Source organism: Thamnophis elegans, chromosome 2, assembly GCF_009769535.1.
Source record: "Thamnophis elegans isolate rThaEle1 chromosome 2, rThaEle1.pri, whole genome shotgun sequence".
NCBI classification, from domain to species: Eukaryota; Metazoa; Chordata; class Lepidosauria; order Squamata; family Colubridae; genus Thamnophis; species Thamnophis elegans.
This window is the reverse complement of record NC_045542.1, coordinates 26,200,680-26,225,980: the sequence shown is the minus strand read 5'-3', so window position 1 is coordinate 26,225,980 and position 25,301 is coordinate 26,200,680. Positions and strand designations below refer to the sequence as shown.

The 25,301-nt window shown below is 39.4% G+C and overlaps 1 protein-coding gene across 1 annotated transcript; it reads right to left on the bottom strand.

Annotated features, from left to right (window-relative positions):
- Positions 1–268: 268 nt before the first annotated feature.
- LOC116504407 (keratin, type II cytoskeletal 4-like) lies at positions 269–25,301 on the bottom strand. Its single transcript, XM_032211402.1, is given in 16 exon segments — positions 269–359; positions 3,083–3,206; positions 11,038–11,077; positions 11,080–11,144; positions 11,236–11,273; positions 12,426–12,441; positions 12,444–12,645; positions 14,198–14,323; positions 15,221–15,385; positions 16,444–16,504; positions 16,506–16,531; positions 17,299–17,359; positions 18,042–18,072; positions 18,075–18,255; positions 24,778–25,028; positions 25,031–25,301. Coding segments are annotated over 16 exon segments (1,749 nt in total).

The window sequence follows — 25,301 nt, the reverse complement described above, 5'->3', positions numbered from 1 at the left end:
AAATCCATCAAACTGTAGAAGAAGAAAAATGAAGTTTGAATGATTATGTGAACCAAAGTACAGAAAAATTGCTGCAAGCAATTCACATTTAAATTGCACAAACTGATTACAAAGCTAGACATGACCGAGTTGCTAAATTAATCCACTGTTCATTATGTAAAAAATATGATTTACCTGTATCCAGAAAGTCATGGGAACATAAAGTGGAAAAAGTTATCAAAAATGAGAAGGTGAAGATCTTGTGGGACTTTCGAATAGAAATGGATCGTCATTTGGAGTACAACATGCCAGTAGCACTGTTGTAGAGGGCCCAAGTGTACAGTTTATTGATCACTGTTCCTGGAGTCGAAGAAAAAGAACTAGAAAAAATAATGGGACACAAAAACACGAAATACCACAATCTGGCCATTGAAATTACCTGATTATGGATGAAACATGTAACAATAATACCCATTGTCATCGGGGCACTTGGTACCATGTCCAAGAATTTTATAAGATACATCAATAAATTGCAGCTTCCTGCAATAACATCAGTGGAGCTGCAAAAAACTGTGCTACTCGGAACATCGTATATTTTAAGAAGGTACTTTGTTGATACCTAGTACCAGCAACCTATATCAACCATTAGCACCAATCAATGGTATTTGTGATGCATTTTTGAATGCTCAGTTGACTGAGGTTCAGTAAGTAAGTAAGATCTTTATTATGGTCAAAGACCAGCAATATACATTTGTCTTTACACTATACTAAAAATACTAACATTAAAATATAATTAAAAGTATTTACATTAAAAGTGGATAATAACATTATGGTCCAAAGATTGTTAAAGGTATGTCCAGATAATTGGTACAAGATGGTACTATACTGTAGCCAATTTTTTTCTTATGGACATTGCAGCAGCACAGAACTTTGCCACTGCATACGTGGTAGCCGGGTTAGTGTCCTGGAGGAAAAAGCCTAGATAAACATTGTCTGCCCTCCCTGGCAATCTCTCTAATAAGGGGAGAATATGCAGACCTACAAGCTCTGTATAGCTCACAATGTAATAGTACATGTGAATTATCTTCCACTTCTCCTTTACCACATATATAAACGCGTTCGGCTATAGGTGTTCTTTTATACCTGCCCTGGAGGAGTGCTGAGGGAAGAATGTTAAATCTGGCTCTGAAGAAAGCTATTCTTTGTTTTGGAGAGATCAGGCCATTCAGATATCTTGCCGATTCCCACACACCCTGTTTTATTCTGTCCCTACTGTGGAGAGGCAACCTATTTAATTCTTCTTGGAAAGGTTCATGTTTAATGAATAAAAGAGATAATAATAATAGTAAATAAGTTTACCAGTAAAGCACTAAAATGTGGGCTCTCCCTTTCTCTCATTGTAGATCTTAATATTAATTGTTAAATTTATATCCACTTTTCTTCCAGTAGCACAAGGCAAGTGCATAATCTTAATTCTTCCTTTCATCTTTATATCTTTGCTAAATTGGACTGAAAGAAAGATTAAAGTGAGGGAATCCTCAAAGAATCCTCAAAGAGATTTCATGACTGAAGGTGATCTTGGGATCTCTCAAGATCAGCAATCAGCTAATTAAACACTATATCCTCCAGTTTTGTGTTGTTGTTGTTGCTGCTGCGCTTTGCTGTGTTGCTGCTAACTGCGCTCTGCATCTCTCTGCTGCTGCTCTAGCTAGTTGTTTATTAATTGTTTGCTGCTCACTCTCAGGCTGCTGCATTAATTGTTTTTGCTGACCATCTCATCACAAGGTGGTTCTGGTAGCTTTAAACACTCAGGTGAAATCATAAATATATGAATATATAAAATCACATTAAAACTACAATAAAATACAATTTACAACCAAAGATGGGGAGGAAGGGAGGAGAATATACAAAGGGAGGATTAAATTTATGAATGTGGGAACTCAAGCTGAATATTAATACTATAACGATGATGACAATGATGATGACAATGATGATGATGGTCTCTATTGGCAACATGGATTTATTATAAGGGGAGTGTTTAAAAATTTGACAGCAGATGAATTTCACTTGCGGGTTATTGGAGAGAGTCAAATTTGACAATCCCATGACCATTTGTTTCTAGAGCAATGCCAAAGGATATAAAAGACTCACCATTCTTTGTTCTCAGAAGTATAGATTTCATTTATATAAATATAATTATCACTTATAATTTACATTATCATTACGGACAGATCTACTGATTGCCCATGTTTGAATGGCTATTTTTTGGATAGTGGAAAAACCTGGATTTTTCCTTCATTGCATACTGAAAATATAACTGTATTCCACAAGGATTAATGAAGTTCGGTTTGCTGAATTTCTCATTCCTGGATCATCTCATCACAAAAATTAAATTGACCTATTTTCCCTCTTATCAAAGTTGCAAACATTTTTCTCACCTTCATAAATTTAAACAACACTATAGCCCAGAAGAAGAGGAATTGGTGTACCCCCTTCATATGTGGCTTGAACATAATATTAATCAAATTCACCTGCTTCTCTGAAGTCATACTAATCAATTCTAACAAATCCAATATTTCTACTAGGATATCTCAACATTTTGAAATTCATTCCATTTCTAGAAACATACAATATATTCTAGTTTCACTTTCACTTGGGCAGCTGGTTCCACTTCCAAGATTAAAAATTGTTTTGGAGCCATGCTGCCCACCATTAGAACCAGGGCTGGGTTGCTGCCGGCATTACTGGTGGTGCGCTTTGCTTGCGCTTTGTGTGCTTTGTGTGCGCTTTGCATACTTTGCGTGCGTGTGTGCAGTTGCCTGTAAATTGTCCTGCATATGCGCAGAACATTTTAAAAGGACTGAAAACCATGCCAGTGGTGACCAGTGAACTGGTTCAGAGGTGTGGTCAGCTTGGGTCGCTGTTGGTTCTGTGACCCAGGCCAACATACCATTACCGGTTTGCCCAAACTGGTGCAAACCAGTAGCAACTCACCTCTGATCAGAATCTCTTACAGCTCTTGATTATAATTCTAGAACCATCAAAGATATGTTCATAATTTCCAATACCTTCTTCAACTCATGGATTACCAGCTATTTAATACCCTCTATTTCCAGAATTGCTACTGTTTTTAAAGTCATATTCTCCATATGGTCCATATTCAAAGACTGAATGATGTCCATCTCCTTCAGGTTCACACAACTGTTGCAAAGTCATAACATTGGCTTCTACAAAAAGAAACAATGTAAGAAGTCTGTGATTATCCGGCATGAACAATCAGATGCACACATGAAAAGTTCAATTGGCTATTTTATTGTTCATGCCTATAACATAGGAATCCTCCCAGACTTGTGGTGTGCACCTGGACTAGACCAGATAAGGTTCAAGGGCATTCAAGGGGAGGAAGGGTTGGTCTTTGCTCTCTTATGCCTATGTAGAGATACCAGATTAATTCTCTGCTTGACTCCTCCCACTGGCTGAGCCAGTCTCTTTCTCTGAGAGTGATATAGTTTGTGGTTATAGGGCTCTATGTGCTCTACCCAAAAAGTTGAGTGCCGCCCTCACCCATCTTCCCAAAGTTGCCATTTTTAGTATGACAAAAGGAGCTCCTGAGATAGATGATCAGAGCCCAAACAAAGATACTTTTAAGAATAATCATATTAGTGATTCTTCACTGAATTTTCCTAAACACTGAAATAGTGGTCTTGATTACATGCCAAGCTCCATTATGGTTGTAAGTTGAGGAATACCTGTATTGGAGGGCACCTGGAGGGCACCAGCTCTGCCATCTCTTACAGTTCAGGCAGACATCATGGGAACCACGCATGAAATCCTCTTAACTTCGCTACCGGTTCATTAGCAGGAGCTTCCCAACAGAGTTTCCCAGCATTTGTGGACTGGAGGGGAGGGAGAAGGGATGATGCCCACTGCTCATGCAAATGGAGAGCATTCACATGCGCTCGCTCGCTGCTCATGCAAATAGGTAGGCACTTGCACTTCCTGCCATTTCCACAGCCTGTTCCAAACAGCTCAAAGTCCGGTAGTGGGCCACAGCCTGGGGGTTGGAGATCCCTGCAATAGAAGACTATAAGAAAGGCTCTTTTGATGGTAGGGAGCTGACATGAACCCTGATGGTGCAATGGTTAGAATGCAGGCTACTTGTGCTGACTGCCAACTGCCAGCAGTTCAGCAGTTCAAATCTCACCAGATTCAATGTTGACTCAACCTTCCATCCTTCCGAAGGTGGTAAAATGAGGACAATATTCTGACTCTGTAAACCTCTTAGAGAGGGCTGTAAAGCACTATGAAGTGGTATAAAGGTCTAAGTGCTATTGCTATTGCTGTCATAGCCAAATTTCTTCAAAGCCTGCTAACTCCTACTGAAGATTCCTCATTTTTGTGCAATTATTTTTGTGTAATTTTATACCTTGGTTACTGTGGTTTTTATGCATGTTTGGTATGTATGTATGATGATGATGATGATGATGTCATCTGGGATTCTGAAAATCATTCCATAAGAGAGAATGGTAAATTATTTCTGTGTTGTAATCTGAGACCAATTTTACCTATAGGTAATAGTACTATTAATTGCTTTTGGCATATCTTCCTTTCATGCCACTCGTCACTGTATTTAGAAAAGGGGAAGAAATCTATTACATACACATGTACAACACACACACACACACACACACACAAACGTTATTTTGTTGAACCAATTCATGGAAGCCAACATCTTTTGAGTCTATTCCCTTCCTGAAGGATTCTGTCCAGTGAAACTGCCCATTTCTTCCCTGCTTGCATTGTTTTGTGGAGGGTGACATTAGAACAATTTTGCTGGATATCCATAAGGACAGGACACACAACCTGTCTCCAGTTAGGACAGATGAAACTCACCTACCCATCCCCGCTTGCTTTAGGTGATGGATCCCAAGAAAAAAGACTTCTCCTTTTGATTAGATGAATGCAGTGGGAGACTTCTTGTTTGTTTCCCTTCAGAAGAAGCTAAAGAGAATTGGACCACAATAGCAATAGCAATAGCAGTGGACTTATATACCGCTTCATAGGCCTTTCAGGCCTCTCTAAGCGGTTTACAGAGAGTCAGCATATTGCCCCCAACAATCTGGGTCCTCATTTTACCCACCTCGGAAGGATGGAAGGCTGAGTCAACCCTGAGCCGGTGAGATTTGAACCGCTGACCTGCTGATCTAGCAGTAGCCTGCAGTGCTGCATTTAACCACTGCGCCACCTTGGCTGCTTAAGGAAGAGCTTTTATATCCTTCCCGCCTTTTTTTTATTCCTCAAAAGAAGGAGTCTCTGCTTAACTATATATACACTTGGCCCCATCACACATTGATTTCCACTGGATATCCTCTTTCAACATCTTCAAAGATGAATAAGAACAGGAAGTTGGCTATTTGATCCACCCTAAACTATAGTTCAATGGTATCACATAATGTAATATTAGATTACACGATTTTCATCAAATAAGATATTATCTGTTTGTACTGGCTCCTGTCATTTCCTTCTTTAAATAACTAATGTGCTCTTTATAACTCCAAATTTCCTCTTTAAGGCATTTTTCCTGCCAAAAACTTTGGCTCAGAAATCATTCTGGTCTAAAGTTTATTTCTTGCAATAACGTTCTCAAAAATATCCGTTTGAATTTTTCCTTCATCTTTTTTTCAACAAGTATTAACTTACTATCCACTTAGCTGATTACATTCTATTATTTGAAGACTGTCCAATGTATCTGAATATTGACTAAATATAGTTTGCAAACCCAGTCACTATGGTTTGTAAATCCTACCTTGTAGCTTAGAATAACACACAAACCCAAACTACGGAATGTTCAGCAATCCATAGTCAAGCAATCCATGGTTTTGTGGCCATCAGGGATACACAGCGCTCTTAGTTCAGTTTAAAGTAGTTTGACAATCTTGTACTTTCCACCACTTTTGAATCAAGTCCTAGAATATCAATAAAGTCAAGAAAACATTTCTGTCACCACACTTAATATATAAGCTTACCAAATATACAAGTCCCCAATTGGTCAATCACAATATACTTTATTAATTAATATTTTCAGAGAAAAGGTTACTTTGTTTGAAGGTCATACAAGTGTTTAACACAAACAAGTAAGTGTTAAAAGAAAATGGCAGCCAATTTGAATATTTAATGTAATTTATATAATAAAATTTTTATATAGTATGACTATGCTGCAGTACACCCTGTATATATATATTTAAATCTCATTTTGAAAAATTAGGACCAGCAAAGAGTCATTCATGGATCTCAGCAAATAATGATGACATCTGGAATGGGACATGTTTAAAATAAGACCGTCTGGTAATCCAACCACAAGAAGCTTTGTCAGGATATACAAAACAGTTGTTGGAGTTTACTTAGTCTGTAAGCCTCAGGCTGGGTCTTTTTTTGTTATTTTTCTTCTTTTGGGGGGCTAATCTTTTAACTTAACAAAGGTGAAAGGAGATGTGACATTAACTGCATGAATGCAACCATCAATGAACATACTCAGGAACAGAATTCCAAGGGATGGAAAAAACTGATTTCAAGAACAAAATAGGAAAGGAAACAGTTTAAAATATCTGTCTCTCTATTACAGTTACAGCTGAAAACAGAGCTCGCAAGAGCTGCGGGTGGCCCTCCGAAGCTCCATTTACACTGGCAGAGGGTTACAGGAAGCCGTCACAGCTGAACATGGAGCTTAGGAGCCCATTTTCTCTGGCAGAGCTCTTGGGCCACCACAAGCACCCCCTACATGAATGACGTTGAGCTGGCCACCTCACCCCAGCCCCCGAGGTCAAACATAACCCTGATGTGACCCTCAATGAAATCAAGTTTGACACTTCTAGTAGAAAGATTTTGTTTTGGTTTTTGTCCCCCGTCCCCCCCCCCCGGTTAGTTTTGTTTTGTTCTTCTTGTTTTTTGCAAGTTTGTATTTTAACTCTTAAATTTTTAAAAAAGGGAAAAACTGATGGAACTAGAGCTTGCCGAAGATATCTTCATGCTTCAGTTGGTGAAGCAAATGATATCTCAACCTCCTCCTCACCCCTTTTCCCCATTTAAGATAAACAGTGGTTAGTTTGCTGTGATCTTTGCTACAAGAATCTGAAAAAGAATCTCCCCCATGTTGTGCCTTCTTTCATTTTCTTGATAGTTAAGTGATAACAAATCAAATTATGGTTTGATACCCTCCAATCAGCTGACAGACACCTCTCTTGATTTACAAAGAAGTAAGGGCCAGATTTGCACAGATGCCTTTCCTCTGAGATAGATTGAGTTTGGAATGAATAGAATAGTATAGAATAGAGTAGAATAGAATAGAAAGAATAGATAGATTAGATTAGAATTCTTTATTGGCCAAGTGTGATTGGACACACAAGGAATTTGTCTTTGGTGCATATGCTCTCAGTGTACATAAAAGACAAGATACATTTGTCAAGGTACAGCACTTAATGATAGTCATAGGGTACAAATAAGTAATCAGGAAACAATATTTTTTGCTGGCTGGGGAATTTTGGGAGTTGAAGTCCGCCAAGCTTAAAGTTGCCAAGGTTGGAGACCCCTGTCTTAGAACTCTGAAAAAGATGTAAGGAAATATACAAAAACTTTTTATTTTTTTTACATACCACCAGCATAGGAATAAGGTGAAGAAATGACTTCCATCTGCATACAGAAGTAAAGTCAGTCAAGCAAACAGCTGGTGCAACAGACCAGGAGCGTTCCAAAAATATGGTTTTAAAATCAAGATGGTGACAACAACAGTACAATCATCTGTTTTTGTGTGTATGTTGTACATGTGACACAGATTTTAAAAAATCAAGTTGACGGCTACAAGTGCATCGTCACAAGTACCATATTATATATACTGTACCCCTTGGGCATCTCCGCAACAGATATATTTACTCACTTGAATATATTGCTGGGGAAAAACAGCTTCTATTGCTTTAAAATGTGGGTAAGCAGGTAGATAATTAGAGTCAATTATATGGAGAGAGAAAATGTCTGCATGCCTCCTCAGTATACTGAATCCTGGGGACACAGCAATTCCCAAACAATGTTGAATTATGTTTGCATCAATGTTGAATTATGTTTGCATCATCATTTCAAAATAGGTAATCCCGGGAATGTTTCCTTAGATACTGATGGTCCTGCTGAAACTAGTAGAATGGGTAGGCACCTACCTGATATGGATCTGCTCCTCCTGCTTTTGCTGCTGATAAAGAAATTCTACAACTTCAATTGTGCTTCAAAAACATGCAAAGGTGAATTGACCAGAAATAGTGAGGGTAGCCAAAAACGACTTATGTCCTCCACAAAAAACAAATTAATGGCTCCAGGGGTGAGCTGCTGGGGGTTTGCAGGGGTTTGGGAGAACCTCTAGCTAAGATTCTGTGCAGTTCAGAGAACCCCCAAATCCCATTCTTGGCTGGCCCTGCCCACCCCCCCCCTCCCAGGAGTCCCCACACAGCCCATTTTGGATGCAAATGGGCCAACCGGAAGTTTAGAGGGTCAGAAACGGGGTCATTTCTAGCCTCCAGAGGGCCTCTGGATCCCAGAGGAGGCCATTTTCACCCTCCCAGAGGCTCGAGGAAAGCCTCCAGAGCCAGGGAGGGCAAAAGTTCCCACCATGGTGCAGGAGGCTGACTAGGCCATGCCTACACCCACCAAGCAACAGGGGAGAGAACCCCTTGCTAAAAATTTTGAAGCTCACCCTGAATGGCTCAGTGTTTCAATTTCTCTTGAAAACAATAGCCTTGGATACTCATTAAGACAACCTGTGTCTAGAAAGCATGAAGAACTAATTATAGGCTCCTTCATATGTAAAAATTAATGCAATATAATAAAACCCTGACTTTTCTCATCGTATATTATAGTATCTCATAGTATATTTGAAAGGGAGAAGAGGAGATAAATTTTCAAGCAAAGCTTCTATTTTTTCCCCTTTCCTGTCATGAGAACAGTTTGAATACACAAATATGTGAGGCTGGAAGGTGACAATTCCCCACTGATCTATCTTGAGGTCAGCTTTGGACTGTTTTGTCAGCTTTCCCTGGAAAATTATTGGGTTTGTTGCAAGAGATGACAAAAGGCTCCTGATACCCTGCAGAGCAAAGGTAAAGGTAAAGGTAAAGGTTCCCCTCGCACATATGTGCTAGTCGTTCCTGACTCTAGGGCGTGGTGCTCATCTATGTTTCAAAGCCGAAGAGCCAGCACTGTCCGAAGTGGTCTCCGTTGTCATGTAGCTGGCATGACTAAACGCCGAAGGCACATGGAACAAAGGTGGTTCCTATTTTTCTACTTGCATTTTTACATGCTTTCGAACTGCTAGGTTGGCAGAAGCTGGGACAAGTAACGGGAGCTCATTCTGTTATGCGGCGCTAGGGATTCGAACCGCCAAACTGCTGACCTTTCTGATCGACAAGCTCAATGTCTTAGCCACTGAGCCACCACGTCCCTTAGAGCAAAGATAGGCAATTTTATTTTTGTCCAGGGCCAAGTTCCCTTAGAAATCATCTCTTGCGGGATGTTGGCTAATGGAGAACAGTGCTGCAGGAATTAATAGGTAGAGCAAAAGTCAAGTGTATCCTATTTTGGCCTCTCTGGCACTGCCTGTCCTCTCTCTTCCTTTTATTTTATTTTTTTTCTAATTCTTATTTTTCTCCGGTAAGCAGAAGCCACAGGAATGGGATAAATGGGGTAGACGCTACCAGACGTTAGAACTGAGAATCCCAAGTGAAATTAGGCTCAAAGTCACATTTGGTTCTAAGTCACAGGTCGAAGCAGTGCCATGATTTGTGCTACAAAACAAAAGAGAGGTTTTGAGCTAATGTAAAAATGACAGTATTTATTGCAGCACAAGACTTTATTGACAAGAGATTATTTCACGAGGTGCACTGTGAATGAGGAAATTGCCGGAAGCTTGCATTTTGCTTTTTGTTAACAACTTTAGAGGATGGAATATATAGTCACATGAACTACTGTACATTAGAATTTAAAAACAAGATGTACAATAAAGTGATACTTTAAACAGAGCTTATAAAAGTAGTATGTCTGGTTTGGTGATCTTGTTCTTCATCTGCAATTTAGTGTATTCTCTTTGTGACAAGACGGGCTTGTGCAAAGCCACTGAAGCAGCAGCGAAGAGACAAGCTACGTTACCTGCTTCCTACAGAGTTATGCAACAGTACAGCTGACCACATGGAGAAAGCCAATATCGGAAGCACCATTCCATTCACAGAAGCACTAACACAACAATGTGAGGGTGCAGGGAAATTACAATGGTCTATGCAGCAGAGCGTGAAAAGAGACAGATGAGGTGAAACATACAATCAGAACAATCACATCAACTTGCATCTTCTGCCTTTCTGGGATGGGCCACTTCTGAGCCTGCAGGTGGATGATGACATGATTGAAATGCTTCTGTCATTGATCAGAAAACGTGCCTATTCATGGAAAGCTAGCATGCCAGGGAGAAAACTGGGCTCGAAGCCCTGACACACTGGTTTTGTACATGCTTACATACATCCCAAAAAGAAAGCAAAAGAGGAAAGGAACTTTCCAAGTATGTGATCATCCACCTAGATCCTGGAAGGGCTGTAATAGTAGATTAACCTCCTGATCATGACCTAAGCTTACAAATGCCATCCCAGCAGGCGATTTACCCTGTAAATGTAGAGGATTGTATGATCATTGTAGAGGAAGTATGGGCAATTGTGGGCACACTAAATTTTCAGAAAGTACTGTATGTTGTGTTGTGGGGGCACGTGATAACAAGAGACTCTTGAAGCAGGAAATGAGCTCTGCTGTTGGAAATCTTAGCTGATTATTCTCTTGCTTGAGGAGCTTGTGGACGATAGGATCTTCATGCTTGAACTTCCCCCACGTAGGTGTATCCGCCCCCTGTGAGGCTTCCAGAGCCACTTAAACTGCCCCCACTACTAATCGCTCACTTTCCCCCCTCCAACACTAATGTGGCTGTGACCTCCGCCGCCGCGCCACCACCAAGGCTTAATCCGCTGGTTCCTCCACCGATACTATATCCAGCTCCTCCTCCAGCTCCGTAGCCAGATCCCCGCCGACACCGTATCCTCCTCCTGCACCGTATCCTCCTCCACTCATGGTGCTCGAGCTGCTGATCACAGCTGTGGATTGGAAAACAGTACAGGAAATCAGACTTGGCCACTCAATATGACAAAAGCACTGTCTAATTTAACTGAACACTAGGTTGCATACTTACAGATATTGACAGGGTTTCAAACTCGCCCGACATCCTAAGAAGAGAAAAGAAAAACAAAGCGTTGAAACAAAGAACAAATTTACTATCCAGAAAATTCTATACCCCCAGTTTCATGGCATTCATAGTAGCATCAAATTTGCTTCGAAATAGCTTCAAGGGGTCTTTCCTGAATCTTGCAAATTTATCACTCAGGGCCAGAGCATCAGGTTATTAACTATGAGCTGAATATTCTCGGAATAATGAGATTCAACTCAGCTCTGTACAGTTGTATTTTCATAATTCATTTTCTAACCAGTCCTATAGTAGCATTTAAGCTATCTCCTTCTTGGCTTTAGTCTTGTATCAACTTATTTCTCTTTCTGCTATTCCAAATAATTTGCTCTGGAACTATGCATTGTTTGGTTTTTTTTTTTAAAAAAAAATTCTACCTAACATATTTTTGGAGTATAAGACACACCTTTTTCCCTCAGAAAAGAGGCTGAAAATCTGGGTGCATCTTATACACTGAATATAGCATTTTTTGCTTCCTGAACCCCGCCCCCGTCATCAAAATGGCCATGCATAGCCTTTAGAAGGCTTGCAAAGTGCTCCTGGGGGTTGGGGAGGGTAGAAATGAGCAAAAAACGAGCAATTTTTTGCTCAGTTTTGTCCCCCCCCTCCCCAGCTCCCAGGAGCACTCTATAAGCTTCCTAAAGACTATTTGTGCCCTTTTTCGGAAAAAAAACATGGGCCTGTTTTCGTAAAAAACAGGCTGTTTTGGGGAGGTCAGCAGAGTGCAAAAACTTTTTAAAAAAATTTCCTCTTCAAAATCTTGGTGCATCTTATCCTCCGGTGCGTCTTATACTCTGAAAAATATGGTACATTATTAGCTAAAGAGATTGTCCAAGTCCTCACCACAGAGGTGGTATTCAGCTAGTTCTCTCGGTTCGGGTGAACCGGTAGCAGTGGCTGCGGGAGGCTCCTCCCACTCACCCTGATGTAATGCGAGCACTGCACATGTACAGACAAGGCCCTTGCGAGCGCGCTTACATTTGCGAACCAGTAGGGAAGATAAGTGAATCCCACCTCTGACCTACCCTTGTGCATCTGACCAGAATAGACAACCACCTTCAAAACTCAAATCTTGGCAATTGGTCTTTTGCACATGGAAAGAGGCAAAAGAGTCTGATATCCTGGTCAATATTACCGGCACTCCTCTCCTCTAGCAGGGTTCTGTATGTAGCAATCTCAACATCCAGGGCCAGTTTCACATTCATCAGTTCTTGATAATCCCGCAGCAGGCGAGCCAGCTCGTCCTTTGCTGATGTTAGGGCAGACTGGAGGTCAAGCAACTTTGTCCGAGCATCTTTCAGGGCTGACTCCCCACGTTGTTCAGATTCTGCTAAGTTGGACTGCAGGCTGCTAATCTGAGAAAGAAAGAGACAAATGTTCCATGTTTTGTGTACATGGATGCGATTGCCAATACAAATGAATGAATTAATTCATTAATTCAAAGAGGCAGGGACGTTTTAGTTGAAGCACCAACATTGAGTATTCTTTCCAGGCCCCATCTTTTACTTTTTTATTTTTATTTTTAGTTTTTAGTTTTTATTTTACACACATAAACACATCAACAACAAACACATGACTTAGGACAACATAGGAACCAAACGTTCCATCAAAAATTATAGGGCAGTTCCGTATCGGTTTCTTTGCAGTTAGTATTTTCCCTTTCTATAATTAGCTATTTATAACCAAAATTGTTATCTCTAATGTGCTATATACATACATACAATTGCAGGTAAACATGGTTATCTTTTTCTATGCCCATCTTATACTATTGTTATTCCATTTAAGAAATTATAGAGTACAGTTTCTTTTACTTTTATTTGTTTCTTAGAGAAGAATGTAAGATTTTGGAGAAAGAATTCCGTCACTAGTTAAGGGAATTCATTTCTTTCTGTTGCTGTTGAGTGTAAGGTATCTGTTTTGTTTCTTGGGGTTTACTCATAGCAAGCCACTGTTTCTTTAAAAACACTATTCTATGGTATTGTTATTTTACTTCAGTTAAAATATGTCACACACACACACACACACACATCCCAAGGTGGTTTCAGGGGTGGGCTTCTGCGGGTTCGCACAGGTTCAGGTGATCCTCTAGCTTAGGATCTGCCCATTTCAGCGAATCTGCAAATCCCACCCCTGGCTGGCCCCTCCCCTCCCAGGAGTCTCCACGTGGCCTATTTGGGATGCCAGGTAAGTACAGGGCCCGCGTGGAGACTTGGGGAGGGCAAAAAATGGGCTTCCCTAAAGTTGAGGAAGGAGGCCAGAGGCCAGGCCTCTTGCCAGCCTCTGGAGGGCCCCCAGAGCCTGGGGAGGCAGTTTTTGCCCTCCCGGAGGCATCAGGAAAACCTCCGAAGCCCAGGGAGGGTGAAAAGCCCCCTCCCCACTGTGGTGCAGGAGACCGACTAGGCCACGCCCACCATGGGCACCACCAGCAACTGGGCAGAGAACATGTTGCTAAAGTTTTTGAAGCCTGTCCCTGGGTGGTTTCCATATGAACCGACTAAAGCTAAAGTATTCATGTGGGAAAATAAGATGAGAATACCAAACCAGTGAAAGTGATTAGTAGAACATGGGATTCTAAAACTCTGAGGAGCCTTGATGATATGCTTTGAAAGCAATTATAAATGGAACTAAGGAAATCTGGAGAAGCCATTAGCCCCTAAATGGAAGATGTCGCCCATTGCCCTTTCTCCCCAGAAACCAAGAATGTTTATAAAAAATGAAATAAGAAAGAATCTAAGGAATTATTGAAATCTCTTACGAATTGCATAAATCCTGTTTAAGGCGGGAGGTTAAACCTAGGCAGTTACAAGTGTTGAATCTTTGATCATCATAAAACAATTAATTTCTCCCTTAGAAAAAGAAATAAAGAGAGGGGAGGAGAAAAAAAAGGAGGAAAAAGATATTCCTTACTGCTTTCTTCACAATTTCGATTTCGGACCGAAGTCTTTGGACCATCCGGCTCAGATCTGCAATCTCATCTTTGGTTGATTTCAAGTCATCACCATGTTTGAAAGCTGTACTTTGCAATTCTTGGAACTGAAAGTCGAAATGGAAAGTGATAATCATCTTGTGCAATCTTAAATAAGCCCTATTCACAAAATGGTCTTTATTCACATGCATAAAATAGTTGGCATGATTGTAAATGTGTAGAAAAAAAGGTTGAGTGCTCAAAGTACTTGAAAAAGAAAATTTGGAATTGCACTAGTTTAATGTACAGAAAGGTCTAGTTTTTCCATAGATGAAGAGCCAAATTTAGCTGCAGGAACATAAATCTATTTTCAATAAAGGAATGCATATTTGAATATACATTTATATGCAGATGTGCTCTCAGGGCAAAAGCAAATTTTTGGGACCCATTCCAAGAAGCTGGAAGACTCTCAAAGACAAAAGAGCCACCTTACCAGATGAGCAGAACTTTTCCACTTGAGGCAAAACATTGTATGCCAAAACATTGTATTTTTTCAGCAGCTGAAACATCTCATAAATGCACCCAAGATGGGGAAGGTTCCGTTTTAGAAAAATGAAATAAAAATGGAAAAGATGGTGATAACTATTTATAGATAGGGGTCATTCACCAAACCATTTTTGGGTGTAATATGCCCTATGTGTATGATGTAAAGATAGTGCTTCCTGTATCTTGTGGAATAGATTAGATCTAAAAAGATATATGATATAGTGATCTTATGAACCTCTTTGGGCTGCCCTAAAGACCGTTCTTTGAATTTCTTGCAAAAGACTAACTTTCTGGACAAACTGCTACTTGGTTCTTTCAGGTTTCAGCAGTTCTTAATTCAGGAGCATCAGAGAGCATTGAATTCAATTTCGTTCCAGTGTAAATATTGAAACCTCTCAGAGATTTTGCTTTGTATTGAGGGGCTATTTTTGTCATTCAAGTTGAGTTGAATTACATCTGCTTTTGCCAAAGATCCTCACCTTACTTTGGTACCATGCCTCAGCTTCTGCTCTGCTGCGATTGGCAATGTCTTCATACTGAGCTTTGACTTCAGCAATGATGCTGTCGAGATCCAGATCTCGGTTGTTGTCCATTTGCAGAATAACGTTCGTCTCCTTAACTTGCGAGTGCAGCTGAGTCAGCTCCTGTGGGAGTTGCAAACAATGCAATTGTTAAGGAAAAAGCCACGATGCAGACTGTGATAGAGTGTGTTTGTGCCTTTGGATTAACTTGTTAGACATGTGTCTACATTGAAAGTGCTCACAGGAAATAATTATATCAATGACTTTCAAGTAAAGATTCCAGATCCTCTATCAAAGCAGATATACCAGGGTTTGAAATCCTTTACAGGTGGGATTTCTATCATTAAATATTTGGAATTCTCAGTGTCACTTTGTTCATAGCTTTCAACAACCACCATTCACTTCTATGGGGAAAGGATGTAATGCTTGTTCACCTCACATGGCATGGGAGATGTGAATTTCTCTCTGAAAGCCCATTAAGATGTCTTCCTTTTCAGGTATCCTTGCAACATAGACAGGTCCCTCCTGAGCTCACCCCACACCAAACATCCAATAAGAATGGATTTATTTTACTTAGGATTATAATAATAATTGATTTGAAAGCAGCTATTTGGGTTAATGATTTATAGGTCTTAAAGGTAAATGTTCCCCTTGCACATATGTGTGAGTCTTCCCGATTCTAGGGGGCAGTGCTCATCTCCATTTCAAAGCTGAAGATCAGTGCTGTCCGACATTCTCCATGGTCATGTGGCCAGCATGACTAAACGCTGAAGGCGCACTGAATGCTGTTACCTTCTCACCAAAGGTGGTCCCTATTTTTCTACTTGCATTTTTACATGCTTTCGAACTGCTAGGTTGGCAGAAGCTGGAACAAGTAACAGGAACTCACTCCATTATGCGGCTCTAGGGATTTAAACCGCCAAGATGCCTTTCTGATCAACAAGCTCAGTGTCTTAGCCACTGAGCCACCACTTCCCATCATAGGTCTTAGGACTGCTTTCATAACAGGTAAAAGGACAGGTTTATGCAGGCAGTAAAACAGTCAGAAAGCTATACATTGGATGGCATGTATTTCTTGAGCAGACCTCTTACATGCATTTAAAATGCTTTTATTGGTCACATGTTGGAAAATGAATTTGCTTTAGGTACTATAGTTATAAAAAGGCAGAAGTGATTCTTACCGCATCAAAGAGCGCTCTTAAGAACTGGATATGAGTCAAGGAGTCAGACTTGGATCCCATCAATCTTGTGCATATAGCCGTCCACATCCTTAGGAAGAAACATAAATACTATCATAGTCTGGACAGAGCAGGCAATGATGGGTCAGAGCTTTAACACAGACATTCCCGTTTTAAGGCTTTTTAAGGAAGCAATATTCTATGCAGGTAGTATACCTGGTATATAATAGAACAAAGCATTACTTATTTATTGTTCAATGAAGAGCTAGCTTTGTGGAGCTCAAGCCTGCATTTGTAGTGTTCTAGTATTCCACATAAGAACTACCCTATATGGTGGGATGGGTTGCTAGAGAGCCAAAGCCCCAAATTTATCTTGTGAGCTTCCATGGCTGTGGGTAGACTGCAACCTGGCTCTTCCCTCTTTTAGCCCTATAACTTAAGTATTACTCCACACTCATCCACAATCTGTAGTGATTTCAGGCATGGCAGACAGTGCAAGAATACATCCCTATAATTAAGCTGCACTTTTAGAAAATAAAAAATACCCAGGTTAGAAACCAACATTTTTCATGCATAGATATGTGAACTTTTGGAAGAAAGTTTTTTAAAATGTGCTAATAGCAACAATCTGCATCTCTGTCCTAAGCTAAGCTGCACATCAATAATTCAAAATGTGGGTATTGGATTTAAAACAGGTAATGTAGTAAATGTGATTGCCAGGCATGTAAGACTATTAACTTTAACACTGCAAATAGATGTGTAAGTGCAAATGTTTATGAGTAGGGATGTATAAGAAATAAAAAAAATGATTGCAGCTTTACATTTCCATGTGTTAATATGTTAATACGGACCACTTACCTTTTTGAGCACCACAAAATCATTTTCACAAGCTGTCCGTTTGTTAATTTCATCCTCATATCTGCAATAGGAATAAATTATTACTAGCACTGATTATATTAGCTTTATTCAACCGGTTGTTCAGATGTATACAAAATCTTTACAAGCCTTACTGAATATATAACTTTATGACAATTTTCTATGGTAAATGAAATCAGGAGATCATTAGCAATAGCAATAGCAATAGCACTTAGACTTATATACTGCTTTACAATGCTTTACAACGCTCTTTGCAGTTTATAGAGTCAGCATATTGCCCCTAACAAGTTTGGGTCCTCATTTTACCCACCTTGGAAGGATGGAAGGCTGAGTCAACCTTGAGCCTGATGAGATTTGAACTGCCAAATTGCAGTCAGCCGGCAGTCAGCAGAAGTAGCCTGCAGTACTGCACTCTAACCACTGTGCCACTATGGCTCATACTTGCCTAAGTATCAGCATAAGTTCTATACTTCATATAAGACTATTATACCTCGCCAGATGCTATGCACAGGATCATACATGGCAAATTAACTGGGTCTAAATTGAAAAACAATACCCACTGCAAATAATGAGAAGGGAAAGCAAAACATGAAACCATGGCGAAAAAAATTAGTGTAAGAGCAGCTACAGTAATTGGGAGGAAGGCATCACGCATTGCTTTGTCTTCTTGACAGAAGTCCACATCATCCACCCAACATCATCTACTTCTCTTCACTTTTACTTACTTGTTCTTGAAATCTTCCACAAGCTCTTGTGTTTCTTCAGTTCTATGTCCAAATGGTTTTTATCATTGCAGAGGCTGTCAAGCTGTCTTCGAAGAGTTTCAATGTAAGCCTCATAAATAGGTTCAAGATTGTCCCTTAGTGCTGGAGAGCCTTGTTGGTACAGAAGATCCCATTTGGTTTCTAGGACTTTATTCTGTTGCTCAAGGAATCGCACCTAAAACCCAACAAGGAATGGAGAGAGAAGAGGGACCTTGTTACCTTTCTTGAAGAACTGGCTAGAATCCATATCTTCATTATGCAGATAATGTCTGCATTACCCTGTCTATATAGCCCTCTCTCTTCCACTTTTCCCTGCAATAATGCCGTCAAGTAGACAGGGCTCACAGAGAATGACTAAACTAAGACACCAAGTTAACTTCCATGGCTAAAGCTGGGAGCTGAACATGGATTTCCCTAGTGCCAATTCAATTCTTGTATCCTTCTTTATCAGATCAGGTGGAAAGGCCCTGCTGAATCTCTGCTGATTTCCCCATGTGACAATATTCTCCATGTCCCTTCTGAGACAGAATAACAGAGTTGGAAGGGTCTTGGAGGTCTTCTAGTCCAACCTCCTGCTCAAGCAGGAAAACCTATACCATTTCAGACAAATGGTTGTCCAGTCTCTTCTTTAAAACCTCCAGTGATGGAGCTCCCACAACCTCTGAAGGCAAGCCATTTCATTGATTAATTGCCATTTCATTGATTAATTGTTTTAACTGTTTTGTCCTCTTGAAGAAAAACTCCTTCCTTAACCCTCCATCCTCCTTTCTCTAATTTTAAAAATTCAGTGTTGAAATGAATTTTCACACAATTTCACAGCATCAATATTTTACATAAATGCATAGATATGTATGTTCACATTGCAAAATTTTAAATCACCAGTTAATTAAAATTCATCAAAGATGCAAAGATCCTTTTTTTAAAAATAAATAGAATGTTGCATTTTACACCTATATTTTGTTTCTCTAAAATCCCAGTAATATATACTAGGAATGATTTAGATGTGAAATGAAGTAGGGAAGCAAAAATATTCATTTTTTGGGAAATATACAAATCAGGATTAGGCAATCCTGACTTCAATCTTAACCTAGTCAACATAATTGTGTACCTACAGTTGCATTTAAGGCTGCTAATTTGATTAGTGGGGCCCAAGACGATCACTCCTAGGGATCATATGACACCCACATCTAATTATTTAGGCTGAAACATATAGGTTGAAATGTAGAAACCATTTGACAAACCAAGATGAAGTCCTTCCAGCAGTAGAAAGCTCATCTGGTCCCTACATTTTTAGGGGCATTGGGTATTTTAGAATTGCCTTTGCTGTTTTTCATTCATTTTTAACGGTTTTAAAAAAGGTTTATCAAAATGAAGCTGAGTATGCTTCATTTTTTATTTGTATTTTTACTTCACTGGTTCACTAGTCAGAAAACCATAATTCCTATATAAGCAAAGAAGTAGGTGTACACTGCCTGGAATCATTTTGTTTTATTCTATGATCTGCCACATTAACAGACAAAAGCTTATTATTTTGCCACAAAATCTATAAATTATTGAAGTAAATCTAAAGAAGTTGTGTTTGGGGTACATGCTTTGGAGGTGAGTATGCTTCGAGAATTATTCAGAAGGGCTTCAAAAGCAAACCTATATCCCTCCCCAATTAATGAAATCAGCTATGATCCCCTCCCCCAACTTTTACCTAAGCAAAGCCTGGAAAAAAAGTGGCTGCTTTAAAAGTCACTAATGATATGGCTGATTTAATGAATCCACTCAGTGGCCAAAGCATAGAATAGTTTTTCAACGGCATTTTAAGAATGGATTGGTGCTGAATAAATATGGAAAACCATGTTTAATGAAGATGTACTTAGAATAAATTTGGGAAAGAAAAAAGATGAAAATCAAAGTAGCTTATCTTTCTTATTCATATTTAAAACCTCTTAGGATAAAATTAGAATGGCTTATTATTTGAAAGGGAGAATTTATTAATGTTCATTAAAGAATGATAACTTTATAATCATCCAATGCTCTAATTGACATGTTCTCCCCTCCCCCATGCCCTCCAGAATTCAGGCTCTTAAACTGTGAGAACAAAACGTTCATTGTGATTCTGCCAGATTTCCTGGGGCCTTGGGCAATTGACTAGTTATCTCATCAGATCAACTCCTTCATCTCTGAAACAAGAGTAATAGATAATGAGGAGCTTAGCCTTGAGGCATGTCGTAAGAATTAAGGAGATAATGATTTTCAAACTTGGCAACAGAATGTAGTGCCATTGCCAGATGATACTCTACACTGCGCCCAAAAAACCTTTGGATTTTGCATGGGAAAAGATTATGTTTCTTATTTAGCCAGAAGTAAAGTTCATATGTATCTTAATAGGGAAATTTGGGTCTGAAAGCAGCACTCTTGAAAACACACAAGTATGGATAAATAACTGGAAAAATCAAACAGCCCATGACATACTCAGCTGTGAGGTAAATTAGATGTTAAATGTACTGAAGAATTGTGAGAAAAATCTGTCAGTTTTGCCTTTATTCCATAGCTATAAATCTAAACTATAGTATTTGCATTTCTCCTATTTGGATATTCCAAGGTAAGAGAAAGAGGGAGAAGGAATGGGAGAGGAAGAAGCAAAATAAACAAACATTTTTGCTTTACAAAAATGGGTACTGTATATTGCAGAAACTAAGTGCAAATATGCTTATACTGGAATACACGAGTGTGCATGAATTTTGATGGACTGATGCAGAAACAGGACGCATTAAACTTTTCTTTTAAATCATAAGTGAGAGAAAGTGAAGCAGATAAGTCTGCCCCATCCAAATTCTGGTTCAACCTGACTGAAAGGACAGAGCATTCTGTGGAAAGTAAGGTAGTCTTTTCCCATGAGTCTCTGAAGCCACATTTTAGATCATTGTCGATTAAGCATGACCAGTTCACAAGGACAATATTCCCCATTACATTTTGATATATGCAAATCCAGAACGGTTTGCCAAATGACAATGTTTTTCAATAATAGTTGCATCCATCTTTTTTCTCCAGAACTATTCATTGAGAACTTGGCCATGAGAGATATACTGCTACTTGGAAATATGAAACTATATATGACTGGCAACACTTGGTATGCATTTTCATTCACTTTATCCTCAATGTGAAAATCCCAATAGAGAATATTGTCTCCCTCATCTTGGTCCTCAACAGTGGAAGCACCTCAAAAGGCTGAAACAAGAGTTGAGTATAAATGAAAGATTTCCCCCCAAATGGAATATGAACAAGTTTTAATATTTTAAAAACATTGTCATTATTTCTAATAATATATGCTGTACGGGTGAGTTTCAAGGGTGATTATTGTGTTCAGTTGTGGACAGCAGCCATTAAGAAAGATTCAGAGAAGTCAAAACAGATTTAAGGAAGGCAATAAGAGTGATGAGGCAACTATAAACTAAATCCTATCAAGAGGATTGCATCATGCATCCAGCTTTGATCACCTCAATGTAAAAAAGATGTTGAGACTCTGGAAAGAATGCAAAGAGCAGTAAAGATGATTAGGGACTGGAGGCTAAAACATATGAAGAATGGTTGCAGGAACTGGGTATGTCTAGTTTAATGAAAAGAAGGACCAGGGATGACATGATAGCAGTGTTCCAATATCTCAGGGGCTGCCACAAAGAAGAGGGAGTCAACTATTCTCCAAGGCACCTGAGGGTAGGACAAGAAGCAATGGGTGGAAACTAATTAAGAAGAAAAGCAACTTAGAACTAAGGAGAAATTTTCTGACAGTTAGAACAATTAATCAGTGGGACAACATGCCTCAAAACTGTGAAAACTCCAACACTGGAAGTTTTTAAGAAGAGATTGGACAACCATTTGTGTGAAATGGTATAGGGTTTCTTGCCTGAACTGGGGGTTGGTCTAGAACAGTGGTTCTCAACCTGTGGGTTGGGATCCCTTTGGGGGTCAAACGACCCTTTCACAGGTGTTGGAAAACATATTTTCAAGAAAACACGGAAAACATAAAATAATTTTATGGTTGGGGGTCACCACAACAGAGGAACTATATTAAAGGGTCGTGGCATTAGAAAGGTTGAGAACCACTGGTCTAAAAGACCTTCAAGGTCCCTTCCCACTCTGTTATTCTGTAAGAGGAATGAAGGAATGGGTTGCATTTAATCTTGTAAACAGAGAACTGAGATGAAATCGATTAATATAGTACAAGTAACTGAAGAAATGTCATGGAGAAGATTAGGACCTATTATCTATCAACTCAGAATGCAGAACATGAAAGAAAAATGGATTTAAAGTACAAGAAAGTAGGTCCTGTGTGGGGTGGGGAAATGCCTATGACAATGAGAATGGTTTGACAATTGAGTAATTCGGCAATGGGGAAAAGGCAACTGGCCTGAAAAAGAAAAAGGAAGGGGAAACAAAACTGAACTGAGATGAAGGGACGCGAAAAGATCATTAGACAGGGAAGGGTTAAATTCACCCAGCAAGCAGTGTTCCCAACCCCAAAGCTCCCTCTAGAATCGTAACCTTCAGACATATTCTTCGTAATAAATTTGGATTTCTGCAATGGGCAGACGAATGGACTTGATCTAAATAACCTCATCCAACTCTATAATTTGAAACCATACCATGACTTGTACAAAGACATCTGCCAGGTTTTTTTTTTTTTTTTTTTGGGAAAGCAATGAATGAGTGCTTGGCAGAAAATTGACTAGGCACGTGTCAAATATAGATTTAATGATGGGAAGACATACAGCTATTTAGCTCTTATTGTGGTATGCCCCTGTAGAGCATAATGACAGAGAGCTGTATAGAAAACCCAATGAAGAAAATCTCAAAGTATTAATTAGATTTGCATAGAGGTAGACTACACTTTCAGAACATTATATTGTATAGATAGCCCTTCCTGACCTGTGCCATTTTAATGTTCTCATGCAGGGGTAAGCTCTTTCATGTAGGACACGTGATTCCAGTTTGCAAAGTGTAGGTCATTAAAGCAATTTAATTTTTAAATATGTTCTATATTGTGCTATGTGTGTCTGTGTATCTTTGTATCTTCAGTGACAATCTTGAGTCATGGTGACTGCCTAGACTAATCCCTGCAATTTTCAGGTTGCCATTGTCCAAGGGCTAAGAGCGAGATACTTAGCTACTTTCATATTCAAGACAGGACTAGAACTCAAGCCAATATCTAGCATGATGCCTCTTAGCCACTACACCAAGTATATTTTCATTTATTTCTATTATATCATAATAATAACAATATCATGGGGAAGTAGTTTATAAATACTAGCAATAAATGTTGCGTAAAACACGTTATGAAGATGAACATGAAACATGATTTTCACATGTACGTGGTCATAACAAACCTGTGATTGAGAAACACCTAAGAATGAATTTGTATCTGTCATTAGGAATATACTATTAACTGCATAATTCCTTAGAAGAACCATTTATATTAACCAAATGAGTCTTCAAATTACTGCTATCAAATTAATCCAAAATGTGCAATAAAGTGTAGCATGCCTACTTCTCTCCCCCTAGATTTTCACCAATATCAACCTTTCTGCATTTTAACTTTTAAATTCTAAAAATCTTTTCAAAAGTCACAATAGTTCACTTCCACCCCAGTTGAAATGCGTGCAAAGCAGTCCTTCTTTAAAAGCTTTTATATTTCTTTTACATGTAGAAAGTAACCTCTATCTCAACAACGTTGTAGGTTTGGTTTGCTAAAATTCAGCTTGTGTTTACCCCAGGCTTTCCTCTTATGAGAAAAAAATGCCATTTAAAACTATGTTTAGACACATATTCCAAAGAGAAACGAACTCTTTGAAATAATAATGATCAAGCTATTCATTCTGGAGACAATTAGTTTTTCGAGAATTAAACAGGTTTATTTAACTAGATGTACTAGAATAGATTTACATCAATGTCACTATAACATTTTATTTGAAAGAAGCTGCTGTATATACTAAGTGAAGCCAGCAATTAATTTAACAAGTATTGTGGGGGTGATCCTGTACCAGGCACTGTTCTTTAGATCAGTGTATCTCAACCACAGCAACTTTAAGATATGTAGACTTCAACTCCCAGAATCCTGGGCGTTAACTAGGGAATTCTGGGTGAAGTCTATACATCTTAAACAATCATGTATTCCGTGACAAGATATCTTTTAATCTAGTATCATTACAAATGTCTGACCAACCTTCTTTGACAATTTCCAAGGAAAACTGTAAAACTTTCACATTTAGTATTACTTCATTACTGAAATACCTTCCTAGTACTTAATTTAAAAGTACAATTTAAATAAAGTTACTAGTTCTTTTCTTAAGTGTAGCTTCCCACCATCTGGTGCTCTCCAGATAGGTTCAATGACAAATGTCATCTTTCCCAGCCAACATAGACAAGGGATTAATAGAAATTATTACCCAAAACACATGAAGGAGACATGATTGAGGAACGCTGTCTTACAATTAAAACTGCAGAAACTCCCATCATTATAGTTTCAGTCCTTTTGCATCTTTATGAAGCCAGATTTTCATAAGCTATTCAAATCCTGAGCAGCATCATTCTACCTCCAGGTTGTAAAAGAAAAGCTCCCTTGTGTCTTATTTTCAGAACAGTCCTGAACCTCTCATACCTTCCTAGTGTTTCTTTTGCAATGCAATGTTCTCCCTGCCCTCCATCTTACCTTGTCAATGAAAGAGGCAAACTTGTTGTTGAGGGTCTTAATCTGTTCTCTCTCTTGCACCCGGACCCTCTGAAGCTCAGGATCAACCTCCACGTGCAGAGGAGTCAGTAAGTTCTTATTCACTATGACATTGTGGATTCGCCCAGGTGGGCAAGGCATTGAGCCTGAAAATCCATATCCTCCTCCACCACCGCCACCACCACCACCAAAGCCTCCAACATGACTACCTAGGCCCATGCCACTGCCACCAAACCCCCATATCCTGTGTTATAACTGCTGAATCCCAGACCACCACCCAAGCTTCTTCCAAAGTGAGCTCCTCCACCACCACCAAGCTATGCCATAGAAATCCGCTTGCTTCCACCAGTGTTGTAGAGACTTCTGCTGCCAAAGCCACCACCAAAAGATCCCACTCCTCCGATGACAGAGGTTGAGCTGTTGCCCACTCGGAAGCCACTGTTGGAGACAGAGTAGTTCCTCCTTCCCCCCGCTGAAAATGATCTGGAACTGAATTGCCGGTTCAT